This window comes from Haliaeetus leucocephalus, unplaced genomic scaffold (genome assembly GCF_000737465.1).
Source record: "Haliaeetus leucocephalus isolate CR32 unplaced genomic scaffold, Haliaeetus_leucocephalus-4.0 Scaffold0, whole genome shotgun sequence".
Lineage (NCBI taxonomy): Eukaryota > Metazoa > Chordata > Aves > Accipitriformes > Accipitridae > Haliaeetus > Haliaeetus leucocephalus.
The window spans coordinates 24922320-24940807 of NW_010972436.1; the positions used below are offsets into that span (position 1 = coordinate 24922320).

At 39.1% G+C, this 18488-nt stretch overlaps 1 protein-coding gene across 1 annotated transcript in view; it reads right to left on the reverse strand.

Moving 5' to 3' along the window:
- Positions 1–18288, reverse strand: part of DLEC1 (deleted in lung and esophageal cancer 1) — a 39353-nt gene extending 21065 nt beyond the window's left edge. Inside the window, exons 1-19 of the mRNA XM_010563202.1 lie at positions 18256–18288; positions 17537–17677; positions 15704–15860; positions 15058–15168; positions 13785–13978; positions 13298–13518; positions 12977–13058; positions 12495–12582; positions 11622–11795; positions 10706–10842; positions 9687–9779; positions 8404–8494; positions 7307–7469; positions 5351–5543; positions 3952–4010; positions 3231–3405; positions 1332–1425; positions 967–1097; positions 498–656 (exon numbers count right to left, since the gene is read on the reverse strand). Coding sequence (XP_010561504.1) covers positions 498–656; positions 967–1097; positions 1332–1425; positions 3231–3405; positions 3952–4010; positions 5351–5543; positions 7307–7469; positions 8404–8494; positions 9687–9779; positions 10706–10842; positions 11622–11795; positions 12495–12582; positions 12977–13058; positions 13298–13518; positions 13785–13978; positions 15058–15168; positions 15704–15860; positions 17537–17677; positions 18256–18288 — 2496 coding nt within the window. The remainder of the gene's footprint in view (positions 1–497; positions 657–966; positions 1098–1331; positions 1426–3230; positions 3406–3951; positions 4011–5350; positions 5544–7306; positions 7470–8403; positions 8495–9686; positions 9780–10705; positions 10843–11621; positions 11796–12494; positions 12583–12976; positions 13059–13297; positions 13519–13784; positions 13979–15057; positions 15169–15703; positions 15861–17536; positions 17678–18255) is intronic.
- Between the last annotated feature and the right edge of the window lie 200 nt (positions 18289–18488).

Here is an 18488-nt window from a genome sequence, read left to right on the forward strand (position 1 = left end):
GACTGCATTTGACACATCACAATCTAGATAATATTAAACAATAGTTTTAGTATTCATTGTGGTAAGAAGTTACTTTGGGACACACCTGCATGTTTCAAAGCTATTGTTTAAAGCCAAAAGGCCCAATTCAGTAGGTGCTGAGTTTCTTGTCCAAGATGCTGATGTGGGTGTGTGGGAGGAGTGTTCAGCAGCCTCAGTTCTGATAAAGTCTTATGCTTATTTATATCAGCAGCAGCTGAAATCACTATCATACAGGAAATACTCCATATGTCTTTGCATCAGGCTGGCAGGGGATTTGTAATATATGGAAACAGAGAAAAATTGCAAAGAAGCATTTAATCTCAAAAGAACTTGTGCACTTATGGAACTGTGTGGAATCAGTTCCATAAGAAGTCACAGAAATTAGCACTTTTGATACTGGAATGAATATTACAACTCCTAAGCATAAGGAAAAAATAGCTAGAGAGGGAACACAGCCAGCTATAGCAGTGACTTACCTCTTCGTTCCTTTCAGCTAGACAAACCTGGCTTTCTTGCATTCTCCATTGTGCTGGCAGCTGACACAGATTTTTAATCTCAAAGGTTCTTAACACACTCTCACCCTGCTTAGTCAAACCTAACCAGAGTGATGGAACATCAATACAAAGAAGTGGACCCTAGGACACCAGGAAACAGATGTCAGAATGGACACTTCTGCCAAAACTGCCTAATTAAGAAGCATACATTATCTAAGATTAACATTGAATTTCACAGAGAATAGCAGAAAGCAAATGCATTGCGTGTAATGCAGAAAAATTCTTATTGTCATGGGAGTAATCACATTGCCTCAATAGTTACTAGACAGCAAAAATAATTCCTGTTTGTAACTGCTTTAGATTTGCCACGCCTTTAAGAGGCAAAAAGCTTTATATGGACAATGGCCAGGCCCCACAGCTAGTCATCCTGCAACACTGAACTGTTCCTTACCTTAAAAGCAGCCTCAACATGCAGCACAACTGGCTCTAGACAGTGTTCAATTTTACATTGCAGGTTACGGCTGATGCACCCAGGTTTGCTTCCAGTAATTGCCAGTTCAAATTCACAGCAATTATTCATATCTAGAAAAGAAAAATTCAGGGTCCTGTCTCACCTTTTTGCAAAGAAACCACCTGCTGCAAGCCTGTTATTGAAGCTCCTGGAACCAAACTAAGTCTCCTTCTAGCTTCACTCGGCTGGGGATCACATCTTGTTTTGCAGCTTGCATTATAGTGCTCTGTGACTTTTCACTTCCACTGATACCAATTTAAATATTTCTTTCATTAATTGGTGCTTGCAAGTCACAGAAACTTTACCTATGACGCCAGTATGAGGTTCAACTTCCATGATGTCACAGGGCATGATTTTCTCCCACGTGTACTTGATCAATGATTTGCTGTTATTCCACATCTAAATTAAAATCAATGAGACAATTAATCCACTTTAAGCTTTCATAGCAACCAGCCAATTTGCTGAGAGTACTGATGCACTGCAAACTAGGTATTGCAAGTCTTTACATACTTTGCAAACTCTAACCATATCCTGATCACCACTAAACATTATGACCTACTAATATACCTTGAATCTAGCTACAACGTACTGTATTTTCACCTGAATCTTGAAATAAACTGAGCATGGTAAGAGTGGAAAGACATAGAACTTCATCTAACCTCTGATTTGAACAGTACTAACCCAGTGCCATGCACTAACTACTCTTATTTTCATGATAATGCTGCATCCTCCCTTTCCTTTCTCCTCTGTGATGTAAAACAAGGACAAGAAGAAGTGGGAATCACCTGACTGGATTTCAGGTGTCTGCAAAATAGATGCACGAGCTACATCTGACCTCATCTCCTAGGATTCTCTTTACTGAAAATAAAGCCAACTAGAGAGTGCTGGGAGCAATTCCTCCAACCTCTTTTAGCCTATAGGGTGAGATTAATCACCCCCTGGATGCTGCCAACGAGGTCTCCAAGGACTATAAGGAAAGCTTAGCCCAGGTAGCTCAGATGTGGAGATCTATGCTGAAATCACTATATTCAGATTATATAAGCACTATATTTAACACAGTGGCTATCTTCACACAGGTGAAGGTGTTTTCTGAAACTTGAAGAAAATCCATTAACCATTCTTTCCAAGAACATTATCATATCTGAAGCCTTTTAAACTTTTTCCCCATTTTTCAAAAATGTAACAGACCTTCTAAATTTAAACTTCAAATCTCTCTTTTGAAAGCAGCCTTTTTTTGGCAAAGGATTTGTTTGTGAGGGAGATGATATAAGCTCTTGAAATCTTTGGCCTGCTCTTCAGATCTATTCAGACATTATTTCTTAATTACAGCAAATAACTTTGTTCTCTGAAGCACAATTATCTCTAAGTACAGTTCAAATTCTTATCTTTTTAAGACTAAAAAAACAATTGGAAACTGCAAGGAATGTCATTATATTATCAGTAAGTCACTTAATTACCTATACCACACATGTAGCTATACTGGATTACGGGGAAAATATGAAATGGCTGTCTTAAATTGAAAAAGAACTTGTAGGAAGAGAAAGCATAAAACTGAACCTGATTAGCAGTATCTTTAAGAAAAAATGGGAAGACCATTAACTGGGAAATGTATTCCTGCCTGGCTCTTGCTAACAGGCCAGTTTTTCCCAAGTGAGTCTAAGATTAAAAGGATCCTGATCTATAGAGATGAGGATGCTGAGTGCACAATCGTAGCAGCAGTGTGTCCCATAATGGTCAAACAGAAACATTCAGAACCTGCAGGAAAGAATAAGGTCTAGTAAGCCACAGCACATGTTACTTCTATAGCTCTTCTGTGCTTGCTGTAGTCCTTTGCATGAACAGTGCCTCTGTTATGAAGTAATTTAATCATCCATTGGCTATTCCTCCCAACTGGAAAACTTTAACACTACAGGAGTGACAAAGTGATAAGCAACAGGTTAGTGACCCAGAAAAACATTTGGAAGGGTAAAACTTTGTGGTATAAAACTTGAGAGATGAAAAAAGAATGAAGCTTGCTGCCTGAAGTGTAGGGCTAAGGAGGCTTGCTAGAGGATTTCAGTACAGACCCTCCTGGAGTCACGGCCTCCTTTAAAAATATTTAAGAAAAACTAAAATAACATGGATTGTCTGATATCTTCTAATAACACCTACGACAACTAGTGACACAAAGCACATGATAGCAATGAATTCAAAAGCAAACAAACCTTAAATGTTTTCCTGACATTTACACCAATAAAGTTTTCTCCAGGGATGATAATGGCATATGGTTCCAGAAGAAGATGAAATGGTTCTGTTGATCCTTTAACTTCTATTTCCAGTGCTATTACATCCTCTGCTTTGTATTCTGGGATGTTTTGAAGCATCCCCTCTTTTACCAAACTTTGGGAGGAAATATGGCAGAATTATTAAGCATCTTAAACTGGTGTTTAAACTGGATTCCATCTTTTAATTGCCAGACCAAAACTGAAAATCATCAACAGTTTCTCAAGTACAGACTGCAGGTATGCAGTTAGCTCAGGCTGGGGACAATTAAAAACTGGAAAAATTACAGTAGTTCTTTAATGTACTCTAGTTGTCCCAATCTGTTCATGAACAAGTAAGTCAGTCATAGACTGCTGTGACAAACAGTAATAACAGGAAAACCTGCTGGAAATCTCAGCAGGAAGCCTGGAAAATGAACAGACAAAATGACAGTATTATCTTTTTCCAAGAGAGGTGCAGCCCTAGCTAGGACTAAGGCATATGTTCAGACATGAGGGAAGATCACAGAGACACTCTTTGTACCACAGTTAGTTGTGCAGATAAAATCGTTTATAATTGTCAGTCCATCATCACCAGAAAGATGAAGAACCCCAGTAACTCAATGCAAAGCATTGGTAAAACATGGCTACACATCTTACCGGGAAATACTGTTTCTCAGCTTACCAACGTGATTCTGGGATGTCCCTCAGTACCATCTGAATCACACTGTGATAACTCTTCAGCTACACAGATGAAGAAGGAGAGGATTTTAATGTCAAGTAATCAGTTATGTTGAGGATTAAAAAAAGATGAAAAAGTAGTTTACATTTAAAGGATGAATGATCATCATCTGAGTACTAAGTAAGCTCCGATAAACAATATTCAAACTCTAGATTTACTAAAAGAAAACATATTTGACTGCAAAATATTAAGCCAGATTCTGATCTCATGGTGTACAGTTCCAAGAAAAATACTCTTTTTTGACATGCCTGTTATTATTTCCCTAGTATATTGCATACTACACACAAGCATCTGCAAAGGCTCCCCAAATTAAGCTCAGTACTGCTGTACTAACCTAAAGTTTCTTCTAACAGCTCCAGGGTATTTAGCTTAATTGACCATCAATCTGATTTTGAGTAAGAAACACTACTTCTCCATCATGGGAAAAGAGGATGTCTTCTATATTCTAATGAGGGAAAAAAGAGGAAACACAGAAGCAGGCCTTAAATCTGAAGGGCTTTGCAAAAGATTAATTCATTTGTAAAGAGATATTAATTTAAGTGTACCTGTTAATTCAATATCTTTTTCTATTAACTAATTAGAGTCTTTAAAAAACCCAGTTAGTTTTTCATCCATACTTATTTGAGGTATTCCTATGTCTGTCAATCACCACAGCATGGGATATTCCCACTGCTAGGCTTACTTTGGATTGAGTTTCTTTAAATAGAGTGAGCTCATGCTCCTTATTTACACAGACACGGGAGCAGAAACTAGGACAACAGTCACTGGTACAGCTGCATTCAAGCATCATTGCACCCCTCTGCATACCCACAGCTGCATACCATGATTTCTCTGCCAAAGGCTACTACTATCCCCTTAATTTACCACATAGCTGTTCATAGGACCCATTTCAGCCCCAAAAAGCTACAGCTGGAAACAGTTTAAATAATAACTGTTTGCTAACCAAACTTCTTTAGATTGCAGTAGGTATGGGTTACATCCCCAAAGCAGCTCACTCAACAGAAGGGGAAGGGTCAGGAGATTGTGAAGGAGCTGGTACTGTGGTGAGGGTGGTAACTTTAGCAGCCAGCACAGCTGCAGCTATGAGGATGTGTCCATAGTTTCAGTGTAATATTAATTGTGTCCAGTTGGTACCAAAAATGACATGAGATCAGAAACTGTCTCATATTTTGCAGTCAAAACATGTTTTCTTTTAGTAACCTTCTACATATTGAACACTGTTTATCAGAGCATAGTACCAGCTAATTAAATTTAATTTAGAAAGCTGCACAGCAAGAACTTTATGACTTGCATAAAAATACACAGCTGGAGTTTGTAGATAGGAAGGAATCACAAGCCATACCTCCTGTGGAGTGTAAGTGAGAATAAACTCATGATCTGCATCAGGAAGCAAAACTCCCTGCTCAGGATTTAGGGAGAAGGCTGACTCTGTGTCTCGATTGTATTTGAGCTTCATAAAGTCTGCAGTTTCTTCTGGTATTGATGGTTTCAGATTAGGCTTTATTACCTGCCAGTAGAAAGGAAGTTCTACATGGCTGCAAAGAGATCAATAAACAACAAAAAAGCTATGATTAAAAAAAATCAGATTTTTTTTAGTAAAATATTGGGAGAAAATATTCAGTTCCTTTTTCCATGTAGGGAATTTCTCTCTTTAAAAATTACAGGGGTTAGACTTAGCAGTCTTTGCAAGCTACAAAGCTGGTGAGGTAGCACAGAGTCAGAGTATATAAATTGTACAAAGAAAATGCTAATACATGGAAGTAAATTATATAAACATGTAAGATATATTAACACTTTCTTGCCTTATTTAACTTGTCATGTAATGTAACTTTCAGGAAACTCTACAATTCTTTCAAGAATCTGAGATCAACACGACCATTCCTGCTGGTATCAGTATGTTTGCATTGGATAACTGCTGCTGCTGATCTACATAACATTCTGAATTTAATCCAAGTGCAAGATGTGGTCTTTAACATGTCAACAAACACAGTGGCTCCAGCTAAGATTATTGCAATGGCTCTGCAATACTCTTTGTAATCCAGAAAAGGTTGCTTAACTAGTTTGCTTCAGCAGAATCGTATTCCATGGAATCTCTTCATGGGTTTTAAAACCTTGCTGACCTCAAAACCTTTGCCTTAATAAGGGGAGGAAGGACACTGGAATTTGAAAGTGAGTATCAATGACAAAACTGAACACGTATCACTTTCTATAGCAGTAAAGTTTTCTCTTTCCTGCTTCTGTGGAGTTCAGTCTCAGCCTGTCCAGCTTTCTTTCATACAAATGCTGACACCAGACATGCAGGGACTGCTGTCACGATTATAGCACAAAGAAAATACGGAAATTGGCATAGTCACATCCTTCATCAGTTTACAGTATTCCATTCACTGAATCACACTTTCTTCACCCAAACAGCATTCTTTTCTGGCATTATGCATGTGTGGTTTCCAGGCCACAAAATAAACTTCCAGAAATTCGCTGTAGCAAGTAGCAATTTACATTAATGTTTCTAAAACCAGCACTGACCTCCTCACTGCTTTGATGGTCTGCAGCCTCTAACCACTGCAATCATGCACATTAGTGTACTTCTATTATTGCCCAACTGATTTTAAGCAAAATCAGGATGCCACTAGTTTCAGTACAACGTAATTGTACATAGGGACATATTCCTTGACTTCAAATAGAGTTTACATTTAAGTCTATTAGGACTCAATAGTAGAAATCATATGAAAGTTTTAATACGAGTTAGTTACATTGGGCTCCTGTTTTAATCAGTGGACATCCAGTGGCGTCCAGGATGTGTTATGTCTTGTCCTGTGGGAGATGTCTACAGTCAGAATTGCATCCTTAGAAGTATCTATTTCCCCGCACTAGGAAAGGAAAAGAGCATAGGGTGCTTAGCTCAGTTGCACAAGTATACACTGTAGATGTGTAAAGTTAGATAAATCTCACCTGGCTGACCCTGTTAAATATTTCCTGCAATCATGCGTATTTATGAATCTTTTGGAGTTGTAGATTTAGCTATACTGAAGCAAATATATTGACCTTGGCAGTGTATGAACCAAATGGTATGGCTACTGGTTGCCATAACGTGTGATCTATGTATAAAGTTCCTGCTCTCACAAGCATATCCCTGAACCTTAATTACTAAACAATGGAGCAAAAAGAAGCAAGGCTTCTGCACAGATTTTATCAGGTGCATGAAGGTTACTCCAGCTTGAGAGAGAATGGTATCACAAGTGAGATCCCTACCAGCATGTTCAGACTGCAGAGCATTACTCTATTAATAGCAGCTACATACGTAGAGTTTCTTATAACCAATTTCTTCTCCTCGGTGGCATGTGGGTTTTGGGGGTCAAATCGTATGAGATGCTGTGCTGTTACATCAGTAACTTCACCGGGTTCATGTTTGCTTTCTCCACCCGTGACGAACAAAAGCTCCAGAGCTATCAGCTGTCCAACACCTTGAAGAAATAAGAGGTATTACTGTTTACCATCTGGCTGTTAACATTGTTCACATTACTCATTAACAGCAAATGCCAGCAATGGCCATTACTGATTATATCTGGTGTTTCCTCAAGTTTCAGAACTCCAATGTGTTAATTGTACAATATTTTCCTGATGTTCTCCATGTATCAACATATATCAATAGAGATCTTCTCTTCATGAATTTAACAAATTTGGATTTCAGGGCCACAACCTCAGCTCACTTACATTAGCATTGTTTCACTGAAGTGAGCAGGGTGTTTGCAATGGTTGATAATGTGGCTTCCAGATGTTTTGAGCAGTATATTGAAATAAAAATAAGCAGCAAATGCACTATTAAAAAAATTCCAAAGGAAATACCTGTAATAAAGTGATTAAATAGACTACAAGTCAAGCCTAATGTTATTGCACTCACAATTACATTACAGGACAAGCACTAATATTTACAAGAATTTCAACTGGTTTCATTAGCTAATCCAAAGACTGCCTACCTCTCCTGAATACCCTAATCCAAGACTTGCCCCAAATCTGCTTCACACCTAAATGTATTTCTGCCCTGCTAAAGCTGATGTTTTATAGTTTGTCATGTTCTCTTATTGATATAAAAGTCTAAGAAACCAATTGCACCTGACAATTTTTTTTTCTGCTACTTGGTGACATTTTACATTTGGACTTTTGGCTACAGTGGGTTAAGAGCTCGGTGTTTTCTGAATCCCATGTATTTCATGCATTGGGATGGAGCAGTAATAATAATAAAAATGCTTAGCATTTAACACCATCAGGGGACAAAGTATTTGCTTAATCCAGTGACATAAAATGTTACCATCACTTCAAGCCATCAACCACCACTCAACATTATCTGAATATGTACAGAGTTAGAAATGTGATCTCTAAAAGGTTTTAGAAACAAACCTGTGACTGTAACATCATTGACTTGGCAATTGTCACAAACAATGGTGTATGTTTGCTGTGAGACTTCTGGAACAGAAGGGAAAAACACTACCTGAAAGAGAGAAGTGAAATAGCAATGTCTGTAACTGATTTCTCTCCAGGAAGCAATAAACTTCAATTTATAAATGTTCACAGTTCTAGTGATCAGGAATTAAATCTTATATTTGCAAGAAACAGAGTGTCATACTCCCTTAATAGAAACCAGAAACAAACAGGTGTTTTCTGGGTTACTAAACTTATATGTGTGTATCTGGATGGTCACCAGAGGCTGCCTTTATAGTCACTGGAGATGTGGGCAGTCTACTGGGTTAGCTGTATGAATTGCACCCTCAGAATCGTATCTGCCCTCAGTCACTCCCTGAGCAACACCACGGCTAACTGTCAAGCTACAACAGTGTGAGCAGGGCAGCTGCTGTGTGCCCTCCCTGAGTTCCACCTCAACAAAAAAGGTTCAGGGGCCAAAACCTTTGGCTGTGTAATGTGCACCACGGTTCTTCTACCTGTTATCCATTACCACCTGCAAACCCAACCCATGCTAAATCCATCTCCTTTTTCTCTCCCACATGTGCCTGGCCCTGCTGAAGCAATGCACCTGGGGAGACAGAAAGGAGGAGAAATGTTTCTCCTTTATCCATACCTGCCTGACCCATTCCTCTTATTAACAGCCAGCAGGCACTGGTAAAATAAAGAGCTGGAGGGTAGCCATACTTTCTACATCACTCTTCCTCTCTCCACAGTGATGCTATAATAAAATGTGGTCCACATCAGGCAAAGCAGTGGTGGCAACCAGTAATGCACACCTACTCCAGAATCTTTTTCAGGAAGGAGTACAGCATAAGTGAAGGATTTGTACCTGTTGCTCTACAATGAAAGAATTTTTTCCCCAAAATGTTCTTTTTTCCAAGGAAGCTCAGAAAGGAAAAGTTTCTTGGACTTGATGTCCCAGCTGGAGTGAAATAAGCACTCCTGTGTTCTCAGATTCCTGTTTTCTCTAACAGGATTCTTTGCGTGGGGAAAATCTGACTGGTGTCTGAGTGGCTAAGCAAGTCTTCGAAGTTGCAATGAAAGACTCTCCAGCAAGGCTCACAATTGCAATTCTTCCAGCATAAGTGCACAAAAGGATTTGAGCATTTTTTCTCACAAAACCCCACATTTGCAAGGTCCAGCCAAGACCTTCTACAATGATCTTGCTCGCTAATGTATTTGGTGAAGTACAAATACTTTCTATAGCAGTTGGTACTAACCTCTACTGTTGTGCTCTGCCCTGGAGCTAGCTCAAAAACAGCAGGATGGATCCCAAAAGGATCTTGTATCACAAAACCTACAGTGGCAACAGACTAAGATGTTAAAAAAAAAAAGAAAAAAAAGAAAGATTAATAAATTAAATTGATCAGGTCGTTGTTTTTAAAATACAGGGTTACCTAAAACAGACAGTATACAACATCACTGTTTTACCCCTTTCCGTAATTTTTTTCCACATTTCTCAAAAGTAAGTGACATGTATATGGCTTAATTAGAAGAAACACTCCACGCTTTATAATTACCTTGGTGAAATCAGGAGGGAAGGTGATGTCTCCAAAGACAAATGATAGTGTCAGGAGCCCTAATATTTGTGTTCACAGAAGAAAAGCTATGCCTGAGCATAGGAGATCTGTCTTGTTTCTCCATGCTTATGACACACTTTGGGTTGGACCTGTAAAGCATTTCAGGAGGGACAACCTGGCACATCAGCTATCCCATCAGCCTTTTCTCCAGCACGTAAAATGCCAGTCTACAAGTCACATCTTATATTCTTTATCCATTTTACTTAGACCGTGGTTTATGATAGAAAGCTAAAGACAGAGCAGTACTGGAGTGGACTGCTAGGGTCTACAGGTGCAGCAAGGTCAGTAAGTGATATCTTTGGTGGGGAGGGGGAGGAAATTAGCTCAAGTAATGCTAGAACTGATTGCATTTCTATTTGCTAAGGTCTAAGGTTAAAGTTCAAGCCAGTTGCCCTTTCCTTGATCTATGCCTGAGTTTACCTCACCACTAAGCAAGACAACTTCTTCCAGAGGCAAGCCAGAGCACAAGCAGAAGGTACGGACATCCAGGGAGATTGGTCTCAAGGATAAATGTGAATCCCTGAGCGAATGGCACAATACAGATGTCCCCAGCAAGGCCTTATGACTTCTGTGCTAATATACCATGACTAGCTCAAAAGGCCTTCATGTCAGGGCACCTACACCATACCATGTCCAGTATTTCCCTTCCAATCACTCACCCTGAAATTAGGAGGTGGCCAGGCTTTCTTTGGCATTATACAGAACTTCCCAGTGCTAATTCCCTCATTTCTGCACAAAATCATCGTTACTTTTATTCCTCCAACAAGGCAGGAACCACAGTCTATAATGCGAGGCACTGCAATGAGTAACACAGAAAATCAGACTACACAGACAGTGGAGCGTAACAGCTGGCAAAGCCAGCTACTTCTTAAATAACTCTTTACAGACGACATTACTGCATGTGAATATGCTAGGTGCTGCAATCCTAAAAACTCTCAAATTCTTTCAATTTGAAAGTTAAACAGTATGAGGTGCATATTTCTACATTCATCTTACATTTTAATGGTGCTTCCTACTTAAAGACTCTATTGAATGATAACAAAAAGTAAGATGATTTTTAAAAAAGCTCAGTAACAGGAAAGGTGAATTTACAAAAAATCAAAGCAAGTTTCTGCAAAAGTAATCCTGGTTGTTACAGTTGAGGCTAGATATCTGAGAGGTGAATCCTGCAGATATGTCATATCCATATATAATTAATGTAACATTCCATGAATATTAATTAACAGCATAAAATATTTATAACTAAATCATAATTCCTTAATGTTTAGGATTAGTAATTACTGTTAGGAGTTCAGGAATCGACAAGACACAAACCTAGAAAAGTAGCTCCTCTAATACAGTGAAAAAAAATGAGCTTGATGGGGCAAGAACAAATAATTGAGGAAAAATTTGACAGGATTACATTTTAATAACTAATAAATCTATTATCAGTGAAAATTAGGTAGCTATCAAAGTGTAGAAACTGCACTGCCAAGTTTGTCCACATTTGGTCTGTGACATAAAATTGGAGACAAATGAAAAAAAAATGCAAGTCCATTTAACTTTAGAGAAACTTAAGAATTGGACATTACTGACATGTTAACACTGGAGGTGGTCTTTTAGCTTGGATCGGGATCAGAAGAGGTTCTGACACTTGGGTCTCCACTAATATACAATCTTCATAATCTCCTAGATATTCAGGAACAAATTGGACCGTATACTGGCATGTCATCCCAGGAGCAATCATTCCTCCCTTTCCTGGAAATTTTCCTTGAAAAAAAAAAAAATGCAGGGAATTAAAAAAACATTAAAACCTCCCAAAGTTGGAATATGTATTTATGATCGCATCTCCCTCTGGAAAGATGCCTGTAAATTCTCCTCATTTATTGCCTAAGTCAAGCTGATAAAAAGGAATGACTACAAAAGGCTTGCCAGTGTAATCTGTGTATGTGCATATCTTCCACTGAACTCAAAGAAGATTTTTTTGTCTGACATACACTTCTCATAACTACAGAAAACAGAGTGAGGAGAAACCTGAAAAATGTTACCGAGTTTTCTTCTGTCACAAGACAACAAGGCTTACATGGGGGCATCTAAATTTCTAAATATGCTGCAACTGAAGTATGTTATTTCTTGCCCTCTCCCCCTAAAGATTTCAGTGGAAACTACGTCTGTTCCTAGAAGAATTTTGGATAAGACTGAATCTAGGCATTCCATCGATACATTTCATTCTAACTTCAAACACTTTAATGTTAGTTAGTCTTCCTAAATTCCTCATTAGACCATTTGAATCTGCTTATGAGTTGCATGTGAAAGGTCCTAGAGACATAAGTCAACCTTTAGTTTCTAACAAACTGAGCACTATGGATAGCAGAACCAAACATAACGTCTCTGAAAAATGTTTGTTCAAGCAGATGAATTAGATCTCTCAGGTGTTAACATCTTGAAGGCAGTAAAAAGAACCCTTACCTGGCCCAATGGCAAATGCTGAAGTAGAGGGGGGGATAAGTCTTACGTGATGACATGTTGAAGTGATGTTCTGCAGCTCTATAGTCATCTTCATTCAAAAAGAAAATAAAATACTCCATTGTATTTATCATCACTGATTATAATGTTTGCAGTTCCCTAGTACTCTGCTAGTAGTAACTAATTTATCATCACAACCAACCTAAAAATCTCAGTTTATTCAATAAAGGCTGAATCAGATACTACCAAAATGAAGCAGAGACTGAGAAGGGTCCCTTCTAGTTTTCACTGGTCAGTGTGTCAGTGGCATGTGTGAAAGAGTATCTTCAAGGAACGTAAAGGGTCATTAATTTAATATAAAGAAGAAACTCAGACCTTTGATAAACTGCAGAAAGCCAAAAGATTGGATGAAATATGTAGATCACGGTAGGTCATAATGCTCCTCAGTGGTAGAATTAACTCTCTACAAATAAGTAAGTTCTCACCTCATAAACCTGGCCAACTTCATAATCAGAAAATAAAACAGTAGGTGGTTTGGCAAGAAACACAGGAACAAATGAGGTGTCACTGAAAGATAAAAAAAGGGAGACATTATCTTACTGCCTAGTTCTTTAAATACTGATAAAATGAGAAATGGCAAAATGTTTCCTTTAGCAAAACCAAAATGTCATACAGACATACTTTGTTTCCTAAGAGACTATACAGACATTTAGCTCAAAATATCTACATGTAAATCCACGGTAATTCTATAATGGAGCTCTCTGTGTGCTCCAGTTCAGAATCGAGAAACTGTATATACTGCATACCCTTTATTATCTTCTGCTTTTCTTCTGGCTATAGTTTGTGCCACCTTTTTTTGAGAAATGACAAGAGATTTGCCTCCATGAAGAGCATTTGGTGGGAAGAAGCGGGGGTTCTTCAAGTAATTCTGCTTTTTCTCAAGTTTGGCAAGGTAAGCACACTCACTTTCTCTCTCTGCTTTGCACTTAGTGTCTTTCCAGGCTAGCTTCTGTGAGGCACTAGTTTTCTTTGAAAAACAAAGAAATCATGGTCCAAAATCAAACACAGCAATTTTGAGGATGATGAAAAAGGTATCTGTACGTGTCTAATTAAAGCTATACAGCATTGAAAATTCATATAGAAATATTGTATTTCTCTTTTCTTAACAGATCAAATAAAATAAGTACTGAAGCCAAATCAACAATGCATTGATATTCACCCTTTGTTACAGGAACAGCAATAGGCCCTACAGTGCCGAGGATAGACTAAAATGAATAAATCTATAAAATGTACCTTACTTGTATTTTTAGTTTGGTGGCTAGAGTCTGGAGTTGAAGGCAGAGTTAATGTGCACAAAGACACATTTGACAGACTACCAGATATTGTCTGTAGGTGTGCAACCTCTGCAGGCATCTGGTCCCGCGAGCCTGAAGAAACATGCTGTTTAAAACTAAATGTCTCTTTGATGTAGCCAGGTTCTGATTTTCCTGCAATTCAAAGAAAATTTTAATTCTATGAGAGAAAAACATTAATTATAAGCATTTATTCTAAGCATAGGTGTATGAATTTATTTTAGTCCTGTTGATGGCAAAAATACACTTTAAATCCTCTAGAATTTAATTTACATTTATAGTTTATTTTGCACAAATGAAGCTTAGTGCTTTAATAAGAAAGCTTTTAAAAATATTAATTAAACAAGCTATATACAAAAGGTTATATTACTCTGAGAAAGCTAAGTTAATCTTACAAGTGAGTGGGACTTAGAATGTCCTGTTCAGTTTACAAAAAACCCTGTATGATGGACTTAATCAGAAAATTGACATAAACAGGATGTACCATCTAGTTCCATGTTCCTATAGTTAGACAACAAAATTGTCACCTCAGAGGAAACTCTAAAATGTTAGATTTTTGGTTTTGTTTGGAATTACAATGGAAAAAAAAATCCCAAATCTTGGAATTTGTGACTAAGTTGATTAGTCTGAAATGTTTGGTTTGACTTGACTGAAAAATTTCATTTTAGTGATACTAAAACCTTTCACCTTGGCTCACACATGAGTAAAAGAAGTAAAGAAGTCTTGACATTGCCCAAAAGATTTTTCTTACTGGTCTTCATTTGCAAATTAAACTGATATATTTCCAGAACTGGAAAATTTAAAACCCAAAATAAAGGATATAATTTTATTTCCCTGAAAATAGTTTTTACTTTAATGTAACCACTTCCATTCTCTGAATACAAGATGTAGTTGCAGCTTTGTGCTAATGAAATTGAATAGAGGCAGAGCAGTCACAATTAATACAGTTTTTGTGTCAGATGGAAAGAACTGTAAACAAATGTGCGACCACCATTAAATTTCATACTTAAGCACATTTAAACTCAATAATTTTTAATTTATCAATTTTATTTTGACAATGTCCCTGTAGTGGAATTTTATGCTTGTAATACTAGAGTCCCTTCTGCTTTGGCAGAAAACTATAAAAATATAATCAGATCTGCTACATCCTCCAATGCTTCAATTCTTATAGAGTGTTCTAAAAAGTCTAAATTATTCTCTGCTTTAAAAGTTACCTTTTGGTGCTCTAGTAACAGGTAATTTATCAGTGATGTAATCATCAGGGCAGGTTAAATGATTTTTTCTGAGAAGTTCATTATCCACAATCCATCTAAAAGAGGATGCCACTGCAATGGTAAAACAAAACAAACAAACAAACAAACAAAAAGCTTAGCTCCTTAAGATACACTATCTTGAACAATCCAAAGTAGTGTTGTCTTTATAACTCATCACTGTCAGGTAATATTTTTGGATAGAGAAACAGTCTGGTATTTTAATCCCAAGACTTGGATGTGAATTTCCACAATTCTATATTCAGTTCAAGCCCAGCTATGCAGCCATCAGAGAAACATTTAATCTCTGTTTGTTGCTGCTATATATCAAGGTATGTATGCTTGTAATAAGTTAGGTGGTAAGTCACTAATCACAAATTTAATACCTTGAAAATGATCTGGTTGTTTAGTCTCTTACAGTGTTAAACAGATGTTACTCTACTGGAATCTCTGCACAAAATCCTTCAAAGTTGCTCTGTTGATGTAAAGCCAAACCAAAAGCTCACTGAGCCTAGTGTCAGTCCTACCAGTGATTTTAGACAAATGTTGCATTGGTCTCCGGGTGCCATAAGCATGTACTGGGGAAAGACAGTACTTCCAGAATCCTCACCTGGTGGCAATCCCATTTTGTCGAAATCTTTCCCCGCATCTGCCTTCAGCACATTTAGGGCCCTTTCTTCTTCAGCTTTTGCTCGATTCTGAGCCTGAACGATGTTCTCTTCTACTATGTCAGCTTCTGTCAGTCGGCACTTGTACTCAGCAAGAAGCTGTCACAGGCATGGGTGAATGTAGAGAAATGAGTGTAGTTTGAGCTGTTAAGATCTCCTTACAGATAAATGTTTTCTATTTGCTTTTGAGAGGTAAATAGAGATAGCTTGGTAAAACACTGTTACTTTACAAGCATAAACTGGCCTGCTAAACCACCATCATTCCTATCATTTAACTTATGCTGGGTAAGAAGCACTACCCAAGAAAAATGTGTGAAAGATGAGGAGAGCCTCCCAGGACAACAGAAATGCCTGTCTTTTACCTTCTGTGGGACCATAACTACTGCACTGTATTTTGCCTATAAGTGTTGGAATAAATTTTAAGGGAATGTTCCCTTCTAGTCACTAAGAAGGTTTCTAAAACTCCAAAATATCCCAATAGGAATACTTCACTCCTCCTGATATATTTTTGATCACTCTGCCCAGTGTGGTAAGTGCTTTACAAGCATAACTCAAAAAGAAAAATCATGCCTCAAAGAGGCATCAATGTAAAATAAAGAGAGAATATAGCAAAGGCACAGAGACATACAAGACCAACACCAAGAGAAACTGATAGACATTGGTGTCAAGAGCATCTGTAGCCTAACTGAGCTTTCTGTAGAACTTTCACATAACAAGGTCTAACCTTTTGGCTCATTTAATAGAATTAAATAATTTTATTTACTTTTTTTTTTTAATAGAAAGGATAGGATGCATCTCAGCTAAAATGAGATGCTTCTTCCTCTCCTGCTCATTTTGGGATCCCTCCACTGTCACTGGAATCCAGGATACAACTCCACCCCATGCCAAAGTTGATAGCTAAAATAGATCAGATGGACTGTGCCCTAAAAATGCCTGTTTTTTTCTTTTAATTTCTTTTCTTTTTTTTTTTCTGATGATACAGAGAGCCTTGAGTCACTAGTTCAGCTGTAACATACATCTTACAAACATGTACTGTCAGTTGAAATGAATCTTATCCAAGCAGTCCATTTAGGGAGTAAGTATTCATGTTTATTACTCAGAACATACTGTGTCCACCAATATATTCATAAATGACTCAAAAGAAGGAGAAAACTTCAGATTTTTCAGCTCTGATGATAACCTTTGAGAGGGCATGATGACACAAAATGGAAAAAATACCTGTTGCTCAAATCATCCAGCAATAGCCTCTACTTTTATGCACTGACAATAGCTATCAGAGTAACGATTAATAAAAGTATTTTGCATTTCTGCTGTTGATTTCATCCAAGATTCCCAAACAGTGTTGCAACCATTAATGGATTATGTGTCATAGTGCACCACTAAGGTAAGCATATATAAATAATATTTGCAGCATCTGGTTTCAAAATGTAGCACATGAGAATACCTTATTGCAAGATAGGAAGTCTAGTACACTGACCGGTAGTTACAGGGCGAAGTTGTCAGCCCGTAGAATAGGCATTTAAAGGGCTACTGGTTTTACCCTGTGTCTGAAAAGCCGTCCAGAGCTGAGAATATCATAAAGGAGCACGTGGTGAATATTAACTTGTATGAAAGGTTCTGTGGGAAACCATGCTCAAGCACATTTCCATTAAAATGGCAGTTCTAGGACCCCCCCCCCCCGCCTTTTTATTTTATTTTACGGAAGATCTAGAAATTATGAAGTAGCAATGAAAGCTGAACAGAGCTCCAAACTCTGACGTGGTTTTGACTTGTACCTTCTGTAGCTCCGCTGTAAAACTCTCATGATAAACATTGTCTCGTCCTTGGGACTGGATCCAGTTTGCCTCCATCTCCACCCCGAGGACATCTCTAGTGTACAGGTCCTCAAAAGTGCTAGCCAGCAAGTGGGAGATGTCCTGAGGAAAGAAAAGGAGGATGTTAGCGCTTAAAGCCCGAGATAGGATCGGAAAAGATCCCTGGATGCATGCAAATGGCTGGAATTAGAAAATGGAGGAGGGAAAAGTGGGGGAAAAGGGCTGGGAAAGGTACCCGGGAAGGCCCCTGAAAGGGGACACGCTGCGCGTTCGCATGTGAACCCTGAGGTGTGGCAGCACGTATGTACGTGTGTGTCTGTGTGTGTGTACAAGGCCGTGCGTGCACACAGATGGTGTGTCTGTGCGTGTAGGTGACGGCAGCGGACAGGCTTCTGCGTGCGCACACCGGGTGCGCGTGTGTCATGGTTTATGGAGGAGTGTGTCTGTATGGGGCTACCTTGAGCATGTGTGTGGGGTGTGTGTGAGGGAGAAACAAGCCCTCTACAGGGTATATGCCTGGGTGTGCCAGCCTTTGTGCAGGGCGTGCGTGTGTGTCCGTGTGTCGCAGGGTGCGCGGGGTGTGCGTGTGCAGGGGGGGTGCGTGTGTGTGAGGCTGTTTATGGCGGGGTGTGTGTGCAAGGGGGTGCGTGTGCCCCTGCGGCCCAGCCCCGCCGCGTTACCTGCGTGCCGGGGCAGAGGCTCCGCTGAGCCATGGCCACCAAGCCGGGCGCTGGGCTCTCCCCGGGCCGGCCCGGCTCCCTCGGCCTCCCGCCGTCCCCTCGGCCTCCGGCCGCGCCGCCGTTGCTGAGCGACCGTGTGGGCGGGAAGGGCCAGGCCGCCGGGCGGGGGAACCGGCCCGGGGGCGGAGTGGAGGCAGCCGGGGCCACCCCGGAGGGGGACGAGGAGGGCAGTC